Source organism: Panicum hallii, chromosome 3, assembly GCF_002211085.1.
Source record: "Panicum hallii strain FIL2 chromosome 3, PHallii_v3.1, whole genome shotgun sequence".
Lineage (NCBI taxonomy): Eukaryota > Viridiplantae > Streptophyta > Magnoliopsida > Poales > Poaceae > Panicum > Panicum hallii.
In genome coordinates, this window is record NC_038044.1 from 9,388,311 (window position 1) to 9,409,080 (window position 20,770).

A 20,770-nucleotide genomic window follows, 5' to 3' on the forward strand; every position below is an offset into this window, starting at 1 on the left:
TTGATATACAACATATCATCAAAAAGGTAGGAAACTAGGCCACATAACGAGAACAAAATTGTCCCGCGGGATACTTCACATCACATCAAGTTTATTTATCAACTTTTGTATCTATATTATTCACTCTTCTATCTCGGATCTATGATGACTTTCTTAGTTGCAATCACTTCTTGTTGCGTCATTATTATTAGGTGGGAGTATTTCGATCGGTGACAATGTTTGCCTAGACAGTGTAGATCAGCAACTACAGACAGTCTTAAACATAGCAACAATCCTGCTGTCCTGCATCACGTGCTAAAAGTGCTTCTGCGGTAGGCCTACTTGTCACCGGGACCATGTGTAAATCATGGCACAACACTTATGGCCGGGCAGGGCTTTAGGTGGCAGTGTTCAGGTTGATCATCTCTTCTCTATCTTAGTTGTCTCCTAGCAGCCCACGACAGAGCAGAGATCCAAGAAGCAATGCGATGGCTCCTCATTCGTTGAGCCTGCAAGGTAACCAAACCCTTCCTGTCCTGCCGCCTCCAGTTCTCCCCGGACAATGAAGTTATGATCTCCGTACTGAAACCATTTCAACCCCAAATTTGCTGTACTTGCTGAACTTGCGCCGTCTCTTTTCTGAATCCTACCCAATGTTTCAAATAGCCGGTTAAGGCATTTAGCTATCTATATCAAAAAACAAAAACAGATTATAGGCGGCTATAGCGGACTATAGCAGCAGCTAAAAGCTAAATTGTACCCTAAAAACTTAGCTAAATCTCTCTTAAACAGCTATAGCCAGAGATAACGGAAGATATAGCCGGAGATATAAAACCAAACCTTGATCCTACCTCTGTTGTCAATTCAATGGCGTCCAAACATTTCCCATTCTTTGCAGTCGCAGGTCGGTTGTTTGCATCAACGTGCGAAGGGGGTCATTTTGGATTCGACATGGAGTCTCTCTGCTTCCAGAGGAGCCTCGTCGATCTCATCAACCTCCTCCTCCTCGCCGTCTACATACTGAGCTTGGTGGTCGCTGCATGGGCGAGGAGATTCAGGGCTCGCGCAAGGGATCTCCCATTGCTGTGCTATGTTACTTCTCCCGGCTGCGCTGTTCTTGGCGTTGCCTACATCTGCTCCGGCGCATGGGGCTCCTCTTCGTTGTCTCCCAGGGCAGGTCTATTCGTCAGAGGGGTGGTTTGGATTGTCGTCTCGGTTTCTTTGTTCATCCGCCCGACCAGGTTCTCCCGAGCTGTGGCCATGGCGTGGTGGGCGGCGCTCGCGGGTATGGCCACCGTGTACAGCGTCGAGAAAATCTTGAGGGGGAGCCCGATGGAGCTGCTTGGCATCGCGTCGTGGGTTGCCAGCTCCATGCTTCTCCTCTGCACGATCAGCGTCTGCAGAGGTGGCACTGCAGGCGGCGGTGGCGGCGAGGAGACCCAGCCGTTGCTGACGGCGGGAGACGGGGGGCAGAGGAAGTCGGTGTTCAGGGAGGCCGGATTCTTCAGCCGGCTCACGTTCACGTGGGTGGACTCGTTGCTGCGGCTCGGGTACTCGAAGCCACTCGACCTCAGCGACATCCCGCCGCTGGACGCCGACGACGCCGCGGAGGCGGCGCAACGGACGTTCCTGCAGGAATGGCACCGGCGGAGGCAGACGGACGCCGCGAGGACGAGCAACCAGGTGTTCTGGGTGCTCGCCGAGTGCTACAAGAAGGAGCTCCTGCTGACGGCGCTGTACACGCTCCTCCGGACGCTGTCCTTCTCTGCGTCGCCGCTGATCCTGTACTGCTTCGTGTCCTACTCCTACCAGCGGGACCGGAGGATCGCCGCCGGGATCGCGCTGATTCTCGGCCTGGTCGTGATGAAGGTCGTGGAGTCGCTCTCGCAGAGGCACTGGTTCTTCGGATCCAGGCGGCTCGGCATGCGCATGCGCTCAGCGCTCATGGCGGCCGTCTTCGACAAGCAGCTGAGGCTGTCCAGCGAGGGGAGGAGGCGGCACGGAGCCGGCGAGGTCGCGAACTACATCGCCGTAGACGCGTACCGGCTCGGCGAGTTCATGTTCTGGCTGCACTGCGCGTGGTGCATGCCGGTGCAGCTCGCCCTCGCCATCGCGATGCTCTTCTGGACCGTGGACGCCGGTGCGCTCCCGGGCCTTGCCCCCGTCGCCGCCTGCGGCGTACTCAACGTCCCTCTCGCGAGGATGCTGCAGCGTTACCAGTCGAGATTCATGCAGGCGCAGGACGAGCGGCAGCGCGCCACGGCGGAGGTGCTCATCGCCATGAAGGTCGTCAAGCTGCAGTCGTGGGAGGACAGCTTCAGGGAGGCGGTGCAGCGCCTGCGCGACGTCGAGGTGCGGTGGCTCGCCGAGACGCAGATCAAGAAGGCCTACGGCAGCGCCCTGTACTGGATGTCGCCGACGATCATCTCCGCCGTGATCTTTGCGGGGACGGCCGCGCTCCGGAGCGCGCCCCTGGACGCCAGCGTTGTGTTCACCATCCTCGCCACACTGCGCGTCATCTCAGAGCCGATGAGGGTGCTGCCGGAGGTGATGTCCACCATGATCCAAGTCAAGGTCTCGCTGGACCGCATCGACGAGTTCCTAACCGAGGACGAGTTCCAAGACGACGCAGTGGACAGGACGGGCATGGCAGCCTCCAACATGAGCCTGGCCGTGCAAAGTGGTGTCTTCAGCTGGGAGCCTAGCAAAGCCATTGCAACTCTGAAAGATATCAATGTCACTGCAATGCGGGGGGAGAAGATCGCGGTCTGTGGGCCTGTCGGTGCAGGGAAATCGTCGTTGCTGTGCTCAATGCTTGGCGAGATACCAAGGATATCCGGATCAGTATGTTGCACAAAATGCGCATTTCTTCAAAAATGCTATCAAGCATATGACATGATGAACTAACTGATCTCCTTCCCCATTTCTGTTGATCAGGTATCAGTTTCTGGCTCGGTCGCCTATGTTTCACAGACGTCCTGGATCCAGAGCGGCACGGTGCGTGATAATGTTCTCTTCGGTAAGCCGATGAACAATGGGGAGTACGAGAAGGCCATCAGGTGTTGTGCATTGGACAAGGACATCGAGAATTTCCCGCATGGGGACCTGACTGAGATTGGGCAGAGAGGCCTGAACATGAGTGGAGGGCAGAAGCAAAGGATTCAGCTTGCCAGAGCGGTCTACAACGACGCAGTCATCTACCTTCTCGACGATCCTTTCAGCGCCGTCGATGCTCATACAGCTGCTACCCTATTCAATGTAAGATTGGCTAACGTCACAGCTAACGATCATTTCGTTGATGTCTGAAGCTCCTGTATGTAGGATTGTGTGATGGCAGCACTTGAGAACAAGACAGTCATTCTTGTGACACATCAAGTAGAGTTCCTTTCCAAGGTTGACAAGATTCTGGTAAGTGAATTCTGCACCTGTATATTACTTTGAAAGCCATTACATATCAGAGATTTAGAGATAAGCCAAACTTTCCTCCAGGTCATGGAAAATGGGGAAATAACTCAGGAAGGCACCTATCAGGAGCTTCTGCAGTCTGGCACAGCATTTGAACAGCTTGTCAATGCTCACAGGGACTCAAAAACACCACTAGATTCCCAGGATCATGGCAAAGAGGCAAAAAAACCAGGCACCTTTCAGTACCAAATACCAATGATACCGCAGAACAGTGAGGCAGAGGTCTCCACCGGTAACTTACTGTCAGTCCAGCTGACAGAAGAGGAGAAGAGAGAACTAGGAGAAACTGGACTGAAACCATACAAAGACTATGTTTCAGTGTCCAAGGGCTGGTTTCTCCTTGTCCTGATAATACTTGCACAGTGTGCGTTCGTCGTCCTGCAATGCTTGGCAACTTATTGGCTTGCAATTGCAGTTCAAACCCACCAGTTCAGTGTGGCAGTTGTTGTTGGAGTCTATGCAGTGATGGCAACCGCAAGCTGCCTCTTTTCCTATATTAGGAGTCTTCTTGCTGCTCACTTTGGCCTGAAAGCATCACGGAAGTTCTTTTCAGGACTTATGGATTCAGTGTTCAAGGCCCCAATGTTGTTCTTCGATTCCACTCCAACTGGACGTATAACGACCCGGGTAAAATATTCCACATATGTAAACTTCTCAGTGATATTTCAGCAGATGTAGATGCCATATCTGAATTTTTCATTCTTTGGATAATGCAGGCTTCAACAGATTTGAGCATAGTAGACTTCGACGTACCCTATACGATGACCTTCGTGATATCTGGCACGATTGAAGTGGCAGCAACCATAGTTATCATGATCATGGTTACATGGCAGGTGGTACTGGTGGTTGTTCCTGTTGTGATTGTTCTGTTATACATTCAGGTGAACACCGTTTCTTAACTCTAAATTCCTGGCTTTGGCAATTGGCATGGTGTGGCGAATAAGAATAATGGTAACGTTGCAGAGGTACTACATTGCATCAGCGAGGGAGCTGGTAAGGATCAATGGAACTACAAAGGCGCCTGTCATGAACTTTGCAGCAGAATCAATGTTGGGGGTGATCACCATCAGAGCATTTGCAGCAACAAGGAGGTTTATTCAGACAAATCTTAGGCTCATTGACACAGATGCCACACTGTTCTTCTACACCAGTGCCGCATTGGAGTGGGTGCTTCTGCGTGTCGAAGCACTGCAAATCTTGGTGATCATCACATCATCAATCCTTCTTGTCTCGCTACCGGAGGGAGCTGTTGCTCCAGGTATAGAATCTAAAGTTCAGCTGAAAATCCTTATGAAAAAAAGTTCAGCAGAAAACCTGTGCATGATGTGATCTTCTAACCAGTAAATTCTTCTCTTGGTTTCTTTCGTAGGATTCCTTGGCCTATGCCTCTCCTACGCATTGACGCTTTCTTCTGCCCAAGTGTTCCTAACAAGATTCTACTCATATCTGGAAAATTACATAATATCTGTGGAGAGAATCAAGCAGTTCATGCATCTCCCAGCAGAACCTCCATCTGTCATCAGTGACAGTAGGCCTCCTCCTTCATGGCCATCTGAAGGAAGAATAGATTTACAAAACTTAAGAGTAAGAGACACAAACCCCCCTCAAATTAATAAAAAAATTGGATTTACCCCCATGTTCATACTTTGTCTGTTTACAGGTCAAGTACAGGCCAAATGCGCCTACGGTCCTGCGAGGTATCACCTGCACATTTGAAGCAGGGAACAAGATAGGAGTTGTTGGCAGAACCGGGAGTGGGAAGACAACTCTTCTAAGTGCACTGTTCCGCCTTGTCGACCCATGCGGTGGGCGAATACTCATTGATGATCTTGACATTTGCACCATTGGATTGAAGGACCTGAGGATGAAGCTCAGCATCATTCCACAGGAGCCAACCCTTTTCAGAGGCAGTGTAAGGAGCAATGTTGATCCTCTATGTCTTCATACCGATGAGGATATCTGGGAGGTCAGCAAGATTAAAAATCTGAACTACCAATTTATACCAGCGCATTCTGAAATGTTCATGAAATCTAATGCATTCGGTATATAGCCATGCTATAACATTGTATTTCCTGATCCTGGTCCTGATGCACTATTCTATTTCAGGCTTTAGACAGGTGCCAGTTAAAGAAAACAATCAGTGCACTTACTGGACTCCTTGAATCACCAGGCGAGTCATAATTCTAAACTGTGAATATCCTCAAAAACTCTCAAATAAATTTGTTAGGAATGTATAGCACCGAAAATTCTCTGGTCGCTAATCATCAAACATTTTCAGTGAGCGATGACGGCGAAAACTGGAGCGCTGGTCAACGGCAGCTCTTCTGCCTTGCACGTGTTCTCCTCCGAAGGAACAAGATACTGGTCCTTGACGAGGCGACAGCGTCCATCGACTCAGCCACCGACGCCATTCTGCAGAGGGTCATCAAGCAGGAGTTTTCAGGGTGCACAGTGATCACCATAGCGCACAGGGTTCCTACTGTCACAGACAGTGATATGGTCATGGTTCTTTCCTACGGTAGGCTGCCGCTTCTGAGCACTTGATGCATTCTGGCTGAGACACAGATTCACTGACAAAATAAAGATTTTCAGAAGTATGTCCAAATTGATGTGAATAAATTTCTGTTGTCACTGCAGGCAAAATGATCGAGTATGACAGGCCATCAAGTCTGATGGAAAACAAGGAATCTGCTTTTTGTAAGCTCGTCGATGAGTATTGGTCCAACTATAACTGAAGCTGGCAGTAAACCAGACAAATTCTCAGATAAATAAATTGCCACTGTATGACATGAATAGAAGGTTATTCCTGTCGACTACATTGTCCATCACTTCAATCAATAATGGAAATCGGCAAAACTGTTTAGAGGGCCATCATCCGGATAGAGATGAAATAATGATCTGCATTTTGTGTAGATAGTAAATCAAAATAAGGGTGTACATGCAGGTCCTTCCCACCCAGACACAGTAGGTGCAGAGGTCCAACAGATGACAATTTTGTCGGTATGAAAGACGAACATCTAACACCCTGGAGAGTGATTCTTTTCTTATTGTTTCTGTCAAACTACTTTGAGATGTACATTTGTGCTGACAGCTGACTACAAAACAGATTGAACAAAGAAGCATCCTGGTTATCTCTACTACGGGGTTCCCCTCTGCTCTTTCTTTTTTATGTACATTATATATGTTAATCTTCAACAAAAATGGCCATTTGCCATGGTATATAAGCAAGGTGCGACCACCACTCATCCTAGAGCAACCAGCTTGTGGCTGCCTTCAGTTTTATTAGATGTAATGTAATACAGGTAGTCCGTTTTCATTCTGACTCCTGAGACTTGTTTCCCAGTGTTAGAAGTCGATGGTGACCCGAGTCTTTATTGGCTTCAGATTCACACCCATACTCTCAGGAGATAGCAGCTCAGGCGATATGCAACACGGGCTCAGTGGACTGCGAGGACTGCCACTCAGCTGATACGGTCTGTAAAGTCCATATCCCATAAGGAAGTACTCCATTGGCATCAACATGGCATACGGCTGCTCCTCAGTTACAAGGGAGCCACAATCCTGCACCTGCGGTTAACTCATAAAGTAATCTGAGTAAAACGCTTCTGTTCCATATGTGCTTCTGTCAGGAGATGGCAACACATGGATCCTTATATTACCTCAACTAGTGCGCAGTATCTCCTGTCCAGCTTTGTGGTCAGATGGATGGCATCCTCATGGAATTCTGAGTTCTCTCCCACAAAAATTAGTGTGCGGCATTGCAATTTCCTCAATGAGTCTGTTAAGTCATGCCTCCTGGAGGAGGGGGAATCCATATGAGCATCCATATTCCAGATATCAACTCTAGTTGACTCAAAACAAGGAATAAATGGCGCACTACATACTCATTTATCGATTGGAGAAATCTCCAAATATTTTCACCCTGCTTCTCATCGAGCAACTGCATATAAATTAATAATAAACAACCACTGGTTCCTGATTTATAACTAAAGGAATGTGCAAGAACTGCTGCTACTTCTGGTATAGTATGTAACTATGGAGAAAAAAAAACAAATTGAAAATAATAGACTAACATTTTTACAGGCTTGCACGATGTCTGATTCAGGATATTGAGCATCCCCACGCACTTTCTGCAGAGTTACGTCAGTAAGACAAAAGTGGCAACTATAATTATGAGTCCCAAGAAGACAAGATGAGAATAGTGAGATCTGAAGCTACCTTGCTAAAGTACCGCTGAAGCAAGCACTCCTTGACCAGGCCTCGAGCCCCGTAATAGTAGAGCAAATTTAACAATAACTGTTGCATAAGTTGTCATCATTAATTGATTGGGATTACCTGGCAGGATAGAAAATGGCCAGTTGTAACTGAAAGATGAAGTTACCTTATTATACAACCATTCACTCCAGGATGGGGCTTTGCACAGAGGGGAAACCAGCATCAGTCCTATTACCCTCTCCCGATATTTTGTCTATGACGGAGTATAAAATCCTTATTAGCACAGCCACAATAGAGACATTTTATATTAACTGACAAGTCTTGACTCAAAAAAACACATACCGCAAAGAGTGTGAGGACATAGGCACCAGCCGTGACACCGAGGCACATCACAGATCCTAAACTGAAAAGATTGAACAAAAATGTCCAACCGAAATTAAACACCTCTGACTATCCAGTGAATAATTTCTATAGACAAAGATCATACAGTGAAGGATCCATGCACTGGGACTACTGTCACAATACAGTACCTGAAGAAATCGATCACATCTGCAACCTGATCGGCAAGATCATCAACAGATGGCACCGGCACATCAGATGGGATTTGAGCCGCTCCCAACTGTTGGGCTCTTAACAAAGGCCATGACAAAGATCATGTAAGCAGCTGAATCAACACAAGGCCAACATAACGCATGACAAAGGTTGAACTGGCATTACTGACCTCGTGCCCCTGAGGATTGATGTGGTAGATGCAGAAATTGTGGAGCAGCAAAGACGCAGCTTCCGGGCAGAAGAACAATCCTTGGAAACAGGACATGTCTGGCAAAGCCAACAGAAAAACAGTAGCATATGAGCCATGTTTGGTTGGCGATTGCAGAATCCAGTCATAACAGTTATCAGTAAATTATAAAATCTGTGATGACACTCACAGTTCAAACCTACATCCGGGTAGGTAATAAGCGCAGGCTTGTCCTCGTCTCCATACACTGCAACTGTTACAGAGCCACATCTCGTCCTCACAAGATGCTCCTGGTCAAGAAAAGGCACATCCTTTTCAGCTTTTAGCGCTAGTCCAGACCCCAGCCAACATTGACCACTCCAAAGTCCAAACAAAAGAAACTTGGAAGTGGAACAGGCTAAGTTTGGCAAATTTTGGCGACTTCCAAAAAGATGAACACAGGGACCAAAGAGTGGTATCAATCGCCAAGAGGAAACGTTTAAATCCCAACATACTTATTGCCTAGCACAAGTCTTGGTTTGAGAAAGATGATAAAAACAGCACAACATTGGGTAAAAACACCAAAAACAAAAGCATTTGACGACGTGACAGACATAAACACATTAGTATAAATTGCATTTCACGGAATCAAAACATTTCTAGGCAGAAATAAACAGCTGGACAGTAGAGAAATAAAGCAGACGCAGTCCAATTACGCCCTAATAAAAGAACTAAAATTTAGAGGGGGGGGGGGGGAACGCCCCGAAACAATTGAAAAAGCAGGGCCGCCCCCGAAATCGAAAATCTGAAAAAGAAGAAGTATCCCCATTTGGAACGGAAGCAAGAAAGCTACTAGGTGCTCGTCGTCGGACTCGGACCTTGCCGCCGAAGGAGATCCGCTCGACGTCCACCGACACGGAGGCCGACCCGCTGGACTCCCCCATTGCTGCTTCGCTTCCAGGGCGCCTCTCTCCCCCACTTCCCTCCTCTGCTCCGCCTCTCCGCCTCCGCGGCTCCGCGCGCGGGCGCGTATATATACGGCGCCGCGGGTTGCTCCTGCTCGGTTGGTCAAACTCACCGGGTGGGTCGTCGCACCCCTGCCGAACCCAACCCCGACTGTTTTGGATTTGGATTTGTTGCGGACGCACCCGGCCTCGTCGCCCCTCCGGTGGGCCCACCTGTCATTGACCGTGGCTGGAGTCCTGGACGTGCCATGGGCTTCACCTGATTTGCGTGGGGCCAGAGTGATGACTCCCAGCTTCATCTTGTGAAACATTGAATATTTTTTTTAAAAAAATAACTACTGACTAAATTAGGTGTCGACCAACTAATAAAATTAGATATTTTTCCATCTTAGAATGAAATTTAATTAGGTAATTTTCGCCTAAAAATTTGATGGACTCAGATCCTGACTTTTAGAGCTTATATGCCTAGCTAAGAATCTAAAAAAAGCTTTAAGGAACCATGTGCATTTTGTTCAACAAGAAAACATGCTAAATATCGAAAGCTAAATCGAAAAAATGCTAAATATATTACACAGCGTACCTACCTACTGGACCACTACTGGAATCCAGACCCGGAAAAGTACATGATGAGTGTCTTTGTCATTTCATTTTCTTGTGACAGTACAGTGAAGGAGAAATAAACATATATGGCAGTTTCATGCAGTTTTGGATATACGTACTCCCAAGGGATAGCTAGGGATGTGGAGGAGAAGTAGTGAGGCACTACTGCTCTGTTGCTGTGTTTGTGGTGTTCTGTTGGTCTTTGGCCTAACATGGCGTCGCATTTTTCCGAGTGGTGCTGGCAAAATCGCGACACTTCTGCACTATCTGGGAAAGGTGGTCATTGTTAATAGGCATCTTTTTTCCTCTCTTCAACTTGAGTATCGACCGGATTGGGGGTTGGGGAGCGAGATAGAGTTTGCATTGGTTTGCTACTTTACTAGTACGGTGTCAAATATCAGCACGGTTTTTGCCTAACCATCAAGGATTTCCTATTACTGACATGTGCTAAGCTGGATGATCGCATGTAACCGTGTAAACAAACAGCGTGCGTGATATATCGAGCAGAGGGGGTCCTATGCAACCCTTATTCTTCTTCCAGCACGAAATCAAGCTGGAAAAAAAATTAAAGAACTCGTCAGGAAAGAAGTGTTGTCGTATGAAGCAGTAACACCTAAAGTTTAAGTTTGAAATACGCCTAAGGTTCATCATCACCCTCTTTTTGTAGGGGAACAGTGGGTACATAATCTGAGCTCCGGTGGGCGCGGTTGCAGGTTCTCAAAGTCACTGTTGCACTGCACCATGAACCATCTCAAAATTGCAGAAGAGAAACGCCCGAACTAGCTTCTTGACTCGTATGCGGCCGGCTTCATATAAGTGAAGGAAGGAAAACGAGGGTAGGGTAGGCAGCGCCAGCAGGCTTCTTGTTCGATCGTCTGAACGGCGCCGGCCGGCTGGACCGGGTTCAACTTGCAGTCGTGCATGTATGTGATCTGAACAGCGCATACAGTTTGGTGAAGAAACGTACACCAATGCAAGTTTCTGGTGCAGACCGACGACTTTGCTCGCCGGTGCACTGTGCTATGCTACTCGTAAGAAACTGTTGTTGGTTGGCTCGTACTCGTTCGCACCACCGAACGCTGGCTGCCGATCGATGGTGTGGACGATGGCGACTTGGCGATGATATATAGATCGATCTCCCAATAAGTTATTAGGATTTGTAGCTAGTTAGGTCGATGAAATATATGGCCGGCCGGTAGGCTGAAAGTCGCTATATATACGCATCAGCTGGTAGTACTAGGCTAGCAGCTACATGCTTGGAAACCCGGGCGTGCATGGATCATCCACGTCCGATCCCACGAGACCGTCAGCGATGCAATGAGCTAGTGAACAGTAGTGATGGACGATGGAGGTCTCTGTTTTGTCGGCAACGGCGACCATGGCTGCTGTGTGCGCTGCGCATCCCATCCCATCGAGAGAGAGAGAGAGAGAGAGAGAGAGCGCGCTAGCAGGAGGCCCGTCCGTCCGTCAGGATCCTGCAGATTAATTGACCTGTCTGTCGATCTGGCCGGGCCATGCAGCATGCGCAGCAGCATGACATCGTCAACGTTGTTTGGTACATGCCCAACAGGCCATGAATGGCTCGACACCGACCTGCCCATATGCGTGCGTGCATGCACTTCGTCGGCGCACGGTAGAGTCTGGCTAGCTCACGTGGATTATTGTTCAGTGAGAAACAGGCCGGTGGCTTTGTACCTATATATTCTGACAGAATTGCCGTGAGTATTGGCGTCGATTGACTTGACTACTAGCTATACATGCATATTTTAGGGCAGCATCAACTTCGCATGCACATAACAAGTCAACTAATAATTCTGGTAAGCAACGTACTCTTACCTAGCTGAGAAAAATAAGTCCCCGTCTACTGCGTCAGCGTGTTAACAAGCATCATCTCCAACGTAGACAGACTGTGCAGCTACCAAGACTGAATTGAAAGGTAGTATGGATTGGATATCCTGCCATACTAGTGATTTGTGTCATTACTGTGTACCAGCAGCACATCATACATACGTTGCGAGACTGGCAGCAGGCTAGCTAGTAGCTGCTGTCGGTGCAAGTAACTCCGATCCACAGGATGGAGCCTTGCGCCCTTGCAGGAGCATGAATGCCTCATGCACCTCTCCATCGTCCCATGCCTCATCGATGTCCATTCCTTATTCCTCCTCCTCCATTCAATCAAGAAAACAAAATAATGCAAATCGTTTTCGTTCTAGGCCTATGCTCTCGATCTCTAGCACAGTAGACTGTCGGTGACGCTACTACTAAGAAGAGCAGGTGAGTGAAATGCATGGGCCTGACCAACAGCTTGGTACACACAAGTGTCCCCCTCGAATGGGCCCAACTAGCATCACCGGTCTGGTCTATTCTCTCATTTCGTATACCAACCGTGTACATACATAGTGCGTACTCCTGATATCGACCAGCAATTAGTTCGATCGCGTACCCGTGACAGATGCAAAGGCTATTTCATAGGTTTTCTTTGCTTTTAGAAAAGAGCACAACGTACTCTGCAGGCACAAGTTCCCATGCTGGCACCTATAGTTCACACGTACTGCCATACGGAATGCGCTTCTGGTAACATGTGAGTACTTGAGTCACGATGGACTTGCTTGGCCGGTTCTTTCAGGAAACAAGGAGAAACGGGACGAGTTCAGGTGAATTCGGCCCAACAGATAGAGCCCAGCCTGATCGCTTGATGGATGATGCCCCAAGTCCGAACCAATGCTTACTTAGTAGGCCGTCAGAGACCACTTTGCAAGTCCAAAACTTTGTAAATTCTTACTACGGCCCAATAACCAAGACCTAGTAGCTTCGCAGAACTTTTTAAAGCTTGAGGATTGAAAATCATCTTAATAATCAAGAAAATGAATATGACCCAATTTTGTGTCAAATTATGCATGTAATTGGGTCTAGCACCCACATAGAACGTATGGTTATTATGGTCAAGGTGGCCCAAACATGCATGAAGTGTCTCATGTCCTTCATACTCAATCATGATACCCTCATCCTCGTTCTACCCTGCATTTCCCATATAAAGCATTGTCGATTCGCAAATCGTCAACGTCATGGCAAAGTGTCTTTGATATATCAGAAGTCAATTTCAGAGTGGAAGATTGGATTATTTCTAACCTTCTGAATCCTCCCAGCCTGCATATATATATATATGATTGATGTATGCGTGGAGGTCTAGAAGCAACGGTACAGAGAAGTACATGTAGTTTCTAGGCACTTAATTTTGACTGTTTCCACGATGAAATGGGATCTTAGATACATGAACAGAACACTAGCTTTGTTTCCAATCGTACACATATACGCAGTGATTTCGACAGGGTCTCTTCAGGTCGATAATATCAGACCGGCCCGGCCTTATTGTAGTTATCCTCCCTCTTCCAACTGAAGTTATCTTGAAGGAAATTTTGCCAATATTTTTAACTCGTTGACTCACCAACAGATGAAATTTTGTAGCTCCATGTGCATCAGTTGACAATCCACTTGATGTGTCAGTGCATATAGATAACCGAGTTCAAAACTTGTAGGATTCATATATACAGGTGTCGTGCACGCGATATTTTAATTTTCACATATACAATAGTTGTAGCAAAAAATATAATGAAGCTGCTAGAGCTAGAAACTACCAATAATCTTATCTCTGGTTGTGGTGTTGACTCATTGACAAGTCCACATATGGAACATTACTGTGTCTGCTAATTGACTTTAGTTTTTATAAGGTTTTCCCCATTCGGTATTCTTCTTGCTATATATGTATGTATCTGGAGGTCAGCATGATTATTTTATGCCCATGGAAGTTAACATCGATATGATCCATCGTTTCAGTGTCCCAACGCACAAGTAACAGGAGAACAGTTCGTTCCTGAAGTCGCCATTTGTTGGGCAGGCGCAGGGCATGTGTGATGTTAGAGCGTGACGTGTGATCTTTTACCTGCATTATCATAATGTGCGACCTAGTTAATTCGAAGTGATGGGATGGATTTTGTGGCATAAGTCATGCGCGGTCGGCGCTGGACTATGTCAGTCACGCAAGCTCCTAGCCATGCATCATAGAAATATGGAGAAACTACTTGAATCGCCGTTCTGCTACTTGCACAAAAATAATGGATGTTTGGAACTTGAACGGATGGGGTTGTTTACAAAGTTTTCATTCAGTGTTTAGTTCAAACTAGGATTTGAGCTCAAACTCCCACCATCCAACAAGCCTCTTCTTTAAATTCAATAATCATGCATTCCTACACCACTTTCCTTTTGTGCCAACTGAATCATAGGAAGCAGCAGGCAGCAGAGGTGATATATGCAAGGAGCCAAGGACGACCGATCGAGCGGACTAGATGAACAAGTACTCTCAAGAAGTATACTGGCCATTTCTTCTAAAAAAATCTTGCAGTTACAAATCTGATCTGTTGATGAGAATTTGTTGTTGTGTAAAGTTTTGGTAACTCGAAATTAAAATTAAAATTAAGGAATTTGTTGGGAAATTATTGGATTTTTTTATTCAGCTGCCCTACATATTCCAAAGTAGAAAAGAAAAGAAAAGAAAACATATACCGTATAGCTAAAAACAAAATGGAAATTGTATAAAACAACTTCACATGGGCTCGAAATCTGAAAAAGGTGTCACCAAATGGGTACTGAATTTGCAGCTAGGATCTATTAACTTAGAGGATAATATAATTAATTGATATTCAACCATATGAAGTTTTTTCTAATGAAAAACGTACTAGCAGACCTCACTTATTACCTCTCTTGCCTTGTAGCTTTGTGACATCGTCCATACTTGATCATCATGATTCCACTCGAGAAGTCTTCCTGTGTGTATCACTACGTCCATGGATCACTTAATTTACAAGAGATACAATATTAATAAACAAGTGGCAATCATCAGTCAGTGCCCAAGAAGAAATAATGAGCAAGGATTAGATTTATACTATACAATAATGCAAATGAGCTAACCGTACCCCGGCTAATTAACATGTAACAAAATAAATATAATGCACGCGTGACCTCCGCACAGCCCCATGCTGGCGAGCTGCTGCTTCTTTGAACCCTTGTGCGCGCGCGTCGCATGAGCTGCTCGCCGGGAATAAGAATAAGCGCACGCACAGCACCGGCCGGAACATATATATCTGGACGCCCCTGTCCCTGACGATCGATATGACGACATGCATAGCTTATTTATTGGGCGCACCATCCCTGCTTGAACTTTAGAATGAGTTGCCAACAAACTTTGGTTTGTTTTGAGTGTTGACCTACACTCATACGTCAGGAAATATTTATATGAGTTGAACCCTAATTTGGATGTTCAATTGTATTTTCAGGTTTTCCTAAGACATCTAACGATTTATTCTTTTCCCAGAAAAGGACACTACAGACCATTTGGTTTTGCTCCAGTGTAAATTCATGCTACTGGCCCCGAAGTGATGGGAAGGGCATTAAAATCTAAATACAATGCATGGCTTCCTAGAATATAAGCATTCTTATAATTAGTTTTGTCATAAGTCAAACCATCTTCAGTTTGACTAACTTTGCAGAAAAGAATATCAGCATTCACGGTATCGAATTAGTATCAGTGAATTATTTTATTAGGAAATGTATTTTCATTGTGTACTTCTTTGATGATACTAGCTCTTCTATATATGAGCATGGACAAACTTAATAATATATGTATGGTGTGACTTAGTACGTACGTACAAAACTAGAAATGCCTGTATCTTGATACAGAGGGAGAACTATATAGATTGTTTATCTCAACTTGTCTCTCTATGCATGAGTGCCTCAAATAAGTAATAAATTAGAATTATCTACCAAATCACAAGGACTAATTTTCACGTCCTGACTGCACATAATTTAATGTTTTCCTGGATGCACACATTAAGACATGGAATGAAATTATGCGTATGGGATTCAACTTGCTATATGCTTCTACTAGTTGCTCATATTTTAAAGTTATGTAACCTGCATGTGCTGAAGCCACGTCAATTCCACAGAAACTGAGGCTTATAATATTTTCTTCTCTGCCATCCTGAAGAGGCCAAAACAATTCCATTTTATTAATTACTATACTGTTGGATCTCACATCTAACATCTTTTCTTGTTGAAGATTCAAAAAGGTTGCAATTAGCTAGTAGGAAACTAAATTAAAGATCAGATTTGCAGCAGTTGAAATATTAATTTGAGTAAAATTTTGTACTTGTTTTTGTTGTAGTAATAGTAGTACCAAAGTTTTTATATGACATTTCATCGTTGGAATGTCTATTTTCAGGTGATTGATTTTTTTTAATTTTCAGGAACCTTTTTTCTACAAGTATATCACCATTGAGCAACTCACATACTATATATTCAGTTGTAGTTATAGTAGATGACTAAGAGATAAGAAATTTTCAAGCAGACACTAAACCTACCGCATGCCGCAATAAAACTAAGAAAAAACAAACAAATATTCCAGCAACACGTAAGCTTCGAGTGTCTGTTAAAATAATACCATATCTCTAGTCTGCAACTACATGGATATTTCATGAGCCGTTGGCTGCTCAGCTGGAGCCTGACTGGATTCATGAGTAAGTTACATGCACGCACGCACTGGTGTCCATTCTCCTGCGAGCACAAGCAATGCATGATCGAGTTGCCAATCTTCCTTTGTTCACACATAACCAGCAGGGCATGCATATCCAGATATGTGGATACATTTGATGAATAACTCCATGTCACACTTAACCGACCTGCACTCTAGTACACTCCATGTATCCTGTCTAGATTTGTTCATACCTTGCCCAGCCAAAACCATGCATACATCAGTCTGACTCAAGATCATGGAGGCGTACATGGTTCAAACAATCAACGAATTTGGTCTTCCTTGTTGATTCCTCAAGTCCTTAGATAAGTTCTTTCACACAAGGGTTAGCAAAGCCTGAAGTCAAGAAGCTGATCGGTTCGGTCGATCGTGTAGAACACACGATGGTACAATGCATGTGGTTGTTGGGCAGACAGAAGGGCGCTCCTTGTCGCAAGCTTGCTATAGGTTCCTTCAAATGAAGACAAAACAAAGAGAGAACGGCCAATCAGCTCAAGTTGTGTTTCAGACTTTCTAGTAGTGATCTCCAAGGATTTTAAAAGTTAAAACTGTCAGCACTATGTCTTTTCTCACCAGACCGTAGACCATTGGAGCATTCTTCTAAAATCATAGACCATAGGGGATCCTCCGTCCATCTCTGCTGAGAGAGCACTTGTAGCTCCAAGTCATAACTAGTCTTTAAAAAAACAATGATTTGACTATTGGGGTTATCTCACATTCAAAATATAGGGAACATTTGGATTTAACCGTGTGAAAAGCAAGCTTTGCTCTCTTTTGTATAACAGCTCAGCCATTCTGCTTCATTATCAAAACATCTTCGAGATTAGTCCTTATTGTTGTGAATAATCTTAGACGACATTAGTCGACAGGGAACAATGGCAGAATACATATATAATGTCTTTAATATTGAGTCGACCAGTGCATAATAATTTACTGCATTGAGCTATGCATTATAGTTGATTAACTGTCCTACAATCATAATTTGTTGTTACGGCTCATAAAAAGTAAGGTTCCACAGCTGACTTTTGTAACCAAAATTAGAAAAACAATCGCATTCTAAATACAAGCTGTAGTAGTACCAAAGGAGCAGGCCGGCGAACTTTCCATTGCCGAAATTGTCTAAGAATGGTGAGAACCACTTTAAAGCCATACACTGTTGATGTTAATATCATAAGGAAAATCATAAAGCCATACACTCTAAAGCCACTCTAAGATTATCATTGGCAAAATGGTCTCAAAACCTCCCAACAAGTTGTTCTAGATAAAAGAAAATAAGGAAAATCACACAACGTCAGGGTCTAAAGCCATGCAGTAACTTGTACTCCATTCGTAAATTTATGATGTTTATATATCCCACAGTCTTCAACATGCAATTTTATTGGTCGCAACCTTTTATATAAACATGATAATGAAAATTGTAAAAATCCTATATTACGAAAGTATGTTTCAGAGAAAACCCAATGGCATATGATTTCGAAATTATTTTACTTCATGGATTTTAGGATGCCATACATTAATGATCAATGGTACGTACGGTAAGAGACAAGGAAATCATACTCCGTTCCGTTTCTCGGCCAGTTACATGCTAGTTTTTGCAGTTTTTGAAGCCCTACTCTTAATTATCATAAATAGAAAACAGTAATGGATTTGAACCTTTTCTTGAGGACTAGATAACAATTTTCGACTTTATTTTACACATTTTCCGAATAGAAGTATACATATATACTCCTTGTATGCACTTCATACAAGAAACAAATTACAGAAAAGTAAGAAAAGCGGTCGAGGACACAAATTGTTACAAAACTGATGTTACCACCATCAAAAGGGTTACTCTGCAGCAATCTTCTCATCTCCTCCCGGAGTCCGGCCACGCTCATGCACATCTCTGATCAATCTTGTCACCCAAAAGGATGGCAAGGAAAAAGAAACATTTTCCAGCTTTAATTTTGTATGGACTTGTTCCATCTCTCCGTGAAGCAGCTCAGTCGTTGGAGTGCAGCATCGAGAGTCTCCAAGCTCATGTTGGCGAAGCACACCCTGAACCACCCTGGCTCCGAGCAATGGCACGATGATCCCGGCGAGATGTTGAGCTTCGCCTCGGCGACCACCTGCAGCCACAGCCTCAGCTCCCCTGCTACCGTCGCCTCGTCCAGCAGCGGCCGCATGTCCACCCACACGAACAGCCCCGCGTTGCCGCGCAGGCATGCGAGGCCGGCGCGCGCGAGCCCGGCCGCCATGTGGTCCCGCCGCTCCCGGAGGCGGGCCCGGTTGGCGCGGACGTACGCCGCGGCGAAGGCGGCGTCCGAGAGCATCGCGGCGAGCGTGCGCTGCGTCTGCGACGAGACCAGCGTGAAGCTCGACATGCGCCGGGCCGCGGCCACCACGGCGTCGTTGTACGAGTACACCACGCCGACGCGGAACCCCGGGAGCCCAAGGTCCTTGGAGAGGCTGTACACGACGTGCACGCGCGCCGCGACGCCGCGGCCGTCGCCGCGGCGGACGCGGCCCTCGATGACCTCCGCCACGCTGACCAGCTCCGGCGCCGCGAAGACGGAGCCGGAGTAGATCTCGTCGGAGATGAGGTGGATGTCGTTGCGCGCCACGAAGTCGACGATGTCCTCCAGGACGGCCCTCTCGATCGTCGTGCCCAGCGGGTTGGAAGGGTTCGTCAGGACGACGCCGCGGACGCGCACCCCTGAGGCCACGGCCTCGTCGTACGCGGCCTGGAGCGCGCCGGCGGTGACCTGGAACCCGGTGTCGCTGCCGCAGTGCACCGGCACGATGTTCACGCCGGTCCTCCACCTCAGGTCCCTGTCAAACCTGCAGCAACCAATTGGCAAGAACACACGCCATGATTAAGCATAACGCCGCCACGACGATACCACTTTATTGAGATTTTCAGCCATGGCAATGGAACAATGTTTACCCTGGGTAGTACGGAGTAGGGACGAGGAGGGCGTCGCTGGGGTTGGCCAGGATGAACGTAAGGAGCTCGTTGGCGGCCGTGGCGCCGGCAGTGAGCACGATGCGGTCCGGGTCAAACCTCGCCTTGCCTCCCCTTACCGTCTCCATGAAGCTCGCCATTGCCTACCGATCATAAGTTCATACCAAACATCACACAGTGAGTTCATCGATCGGCCAGCAAGAAATCAAGCACACTGCAAGGGTTGGTCTATTTCAAGGTTCGTCCAATCTTACCATCCTGAACGATTTGAGCCCATGGTAGTCCTGGAACAGGGCGTTCTCTCGGAACCCGACGCCGCAGTCAGACGCCTCGGGGTGCTTCCTGAGGTACGCCTCCAGGAGATCAAAGGACACCTGCACCACCACCATGGCTAATCAGTCAGCAGCTTCATGACAGAACATGACGACGATGCATTCCGCAGTGACCTAGTCACAAGCCTCTACCTGGTTCTCGGCAAGGCCCATCTGGATGACACCGGAGGGGTTGGTGACGGGGTCGTAGGGATCCTCGTCGTAGGCTCTCCACCCCGCGAAGTAGGGCGAATCCTCCCCGTGCGCCGCCGAGGTCGCGATATCCGACAGCGAGGGCTCCGGCTGGGAAGAAGCAAGCAGCCTGCCGCCCATGGTTGGGTGTGTAATCAGAGACAGCGAGAGGCTGGAGAAGTGTTCAGAGCAAGCTGGTGCTCCCTCCCTCCCTCCCTCCCTCCCTCCCTCTCTCTCTCTCTCCCTCCGAGAAAGCTGCTGCAGGCTTGGGATGCCAAATGGACAGTGCACAGGCAGGCAACCACTGGCTTGGGTTGATTGGTATATATACAGAGATGTGTGTGTATATCATATGCGCTGGGTGTGAAAATGTCAGAGGGGGTGGAAGTTCACGAGCTGAGGATCGGACCTTGAATTTTCAAATGTTTAAAAAATAATGGAGGGGGCAGTTTGGTGTGCTAGACTTTTGGGGTGTCAATGATTGGCTATCTGGCAGTATTCTTCCGTGTTCAGAGATCATATAGAAAGAGAATAAGGGTTCTTACATATGCATAGCTGTTTATTACCCACTTAACCATACTTCAAACCGAAGATGTTGTGCCATGGACCTTGGTTAATTGGTTCCTTTTCAGTGTTTTTATTTTTTTATTTTAAATGTGTTTCTAGGTTCTGATTGACTTTGTTAGGCTTGTGGATTCACCATGTACGGTCGTCCAGCCTAGACCAATAAGGCAGGTTTTCGTGGTTTGCTGTCCAAGTAGGTCTTATTCACGAAGTCAACCCAGTTAAGAACTTGAG

General features: G+C 46.4%; 3 protein-coding genes across 5 annotated transcripts; 1 reads left to right on the forward strand and 2 right to left on the reverse strand.

Moving 5' to 3' along the window:
* The first annotated feature begins 451 nt into the window (after positions 1-451).
* LOC112888114 (ABC transporter C family member 8-like) lies at positions 452-6,281 on the forward strand. The gene is made up of 12 exons (XM_025954465.1): positions 452-495; positions 878-2,823; positions 2,917-3,237; positions 3,301-3,387; positions 3,469-4,071; positions 4,161-4,325; positions 4,408-4,702; positions 4,814-5,028; positions 5,105-5,410; positions 5,551-5,614; positions 5,723-5,962; positions 6,082-6,281. Exons 1-12 carry the CDS (start codon positions 468-470, stop codon positions 6,177-6,179), a joined length of 4,368 nt encoding a protein of 1,455 aa, XP_025810250.1. The 5' UTR covers positions 452-467; the 3' UTR covers positions 6,180-6,281.
* A 163-nt stretch (positions 6,282-6,444) lies between these two features.
* LOC112888115 (protein NDL2-like) lies at positions 6,445-9,371 on the reverse strand. Of its 3 annotated transcripts, none has more exons than XM_025954469.1 (11): positions 9,256-9,371; positions 8,602-8,688; positions 8,381-8,478; positions 8,190-8,278; positions 8,002-8,062; positions 7,826-7,912; positions 7,663-7,740; positions 7,518-7,574; positions 7,329-7,384; positions 7,104-7,239; positions 6,445-7,011 (listed from the first exon to the last, which is right to left on the reverse strand). In XM_025954469.1, exons 2-11 carry the CDS (start codon positions 8,666-8,668, stop codon positions 6,790-6,792), a joined length of 951 nt encoding a protein of 316 aa, XP_025810254.1. In that variant the 5' UTR covers positions 8,669-8,688; positions 9,256-9,371; the 3' UTR covers positions 6,445-6,789. The 3 variants fall into 3 exon arrangements, with proteins under 3 accessions (XP_025810254.1, XP_025810252.1, XP_025810251.1); XM_025954467.1 differs by having other exon boundaries at positions 8,190-8,288; XM_025954466.1 differs by having other exon boundaries at positions 8,589-8,688.
* An 8,860-nt stretch (positions 9,372-18,231) lies between these two features.
* Positions 18,232-20,132, reverse strand: LOC112887357 (1-aminocyclopropane-1-carboxylate synthase 7-like). The gene is made up of 4 exons (XM_025953502.1): positions 19,934-20,132; positions 19,724-19,843; positions 19,452-19,612; positions 18,232-19,345 (listed from the first exon to the last, which is right to left on the reverse strand). The coding sequence occupies exons 1-4, from the start codon at positions 20,111-20,113 to the stop codon at positions 18,466-18,468; spliced, it is 1,341 nt and encodes a 446-aa protein (XP_025809287.1). The 5' UTR covers positions 20,114-20,132; the 3' UTR covers positions 18,232-18,465.
* Between the last annotated feature and the right edge of the window lie 638 nt (positions 20,133-20,770).

Bases quoted from the DNA above. Each gene is read 5' to 3' on its own strand.
- LOC112888114 (XM_025954465.1), top strand. From the start codon at position 468: ATGGCTCCTCATTCGTTGAGCCTGCAAG. The intron at 4,072-4,160 runs GTAAAATATTCC...TGGATAATGCAG, and splicing joins CTGGACGTATAACGACCCGG to GCTTCAACAGATTTGAGCAT. The intron at 5,615-5,722 runs GCGAGTCATAAT...AAACATTTTCAG, and splicing joins TGGACTCCTTGAATCACCAG to TGAGCGATGACGGCGAAAAC.
- LOC112888115 (XM_025954466.1), bottom strand. From the start codon at position 9,321: ATGGGGGAGTCCAGCGGGTCGGCCTCCGTGTCGGTGGACGTCGAGCGG. The intron at 8,279-8,380 runs GTCAGTAATGCC...AGAGCCCAACAG, and splicing joins TCAATCCTCAGGGGCACGAG to TTGGGAGCGGCTCAAATCCC. The intron at 7,913-8,001 runs GTATGTGTTTTT...ACTCCGTCATAG, and splicing joins ATGTCCTCACACTCTTTGCG to ACAAAATATCGGGAGAGGGT.
- LOC112887357 (XM_025953502.1), bottom strand. From the start codon at position 20,113: ATGGGCGGCAGGCTGCTTGCTTCTTCCCAGCCGGAGCCCTCGCTGTCG. The intron at 19,844-19,933 runs GTAGAGGCTTGT...GTGGTGGTGCAG, and splicing joins TGGGCCTTGCCGAGAACCAG to GTGTCCTTTGATCTCCTGGA. The intron at 19,346-19,451 runs GTAAACATTGTT...TGGTTGCTGCAG, and splicing joins CCTACTCCGTACTACCCAGG to GTTTGACAGGGACCTGAGGT.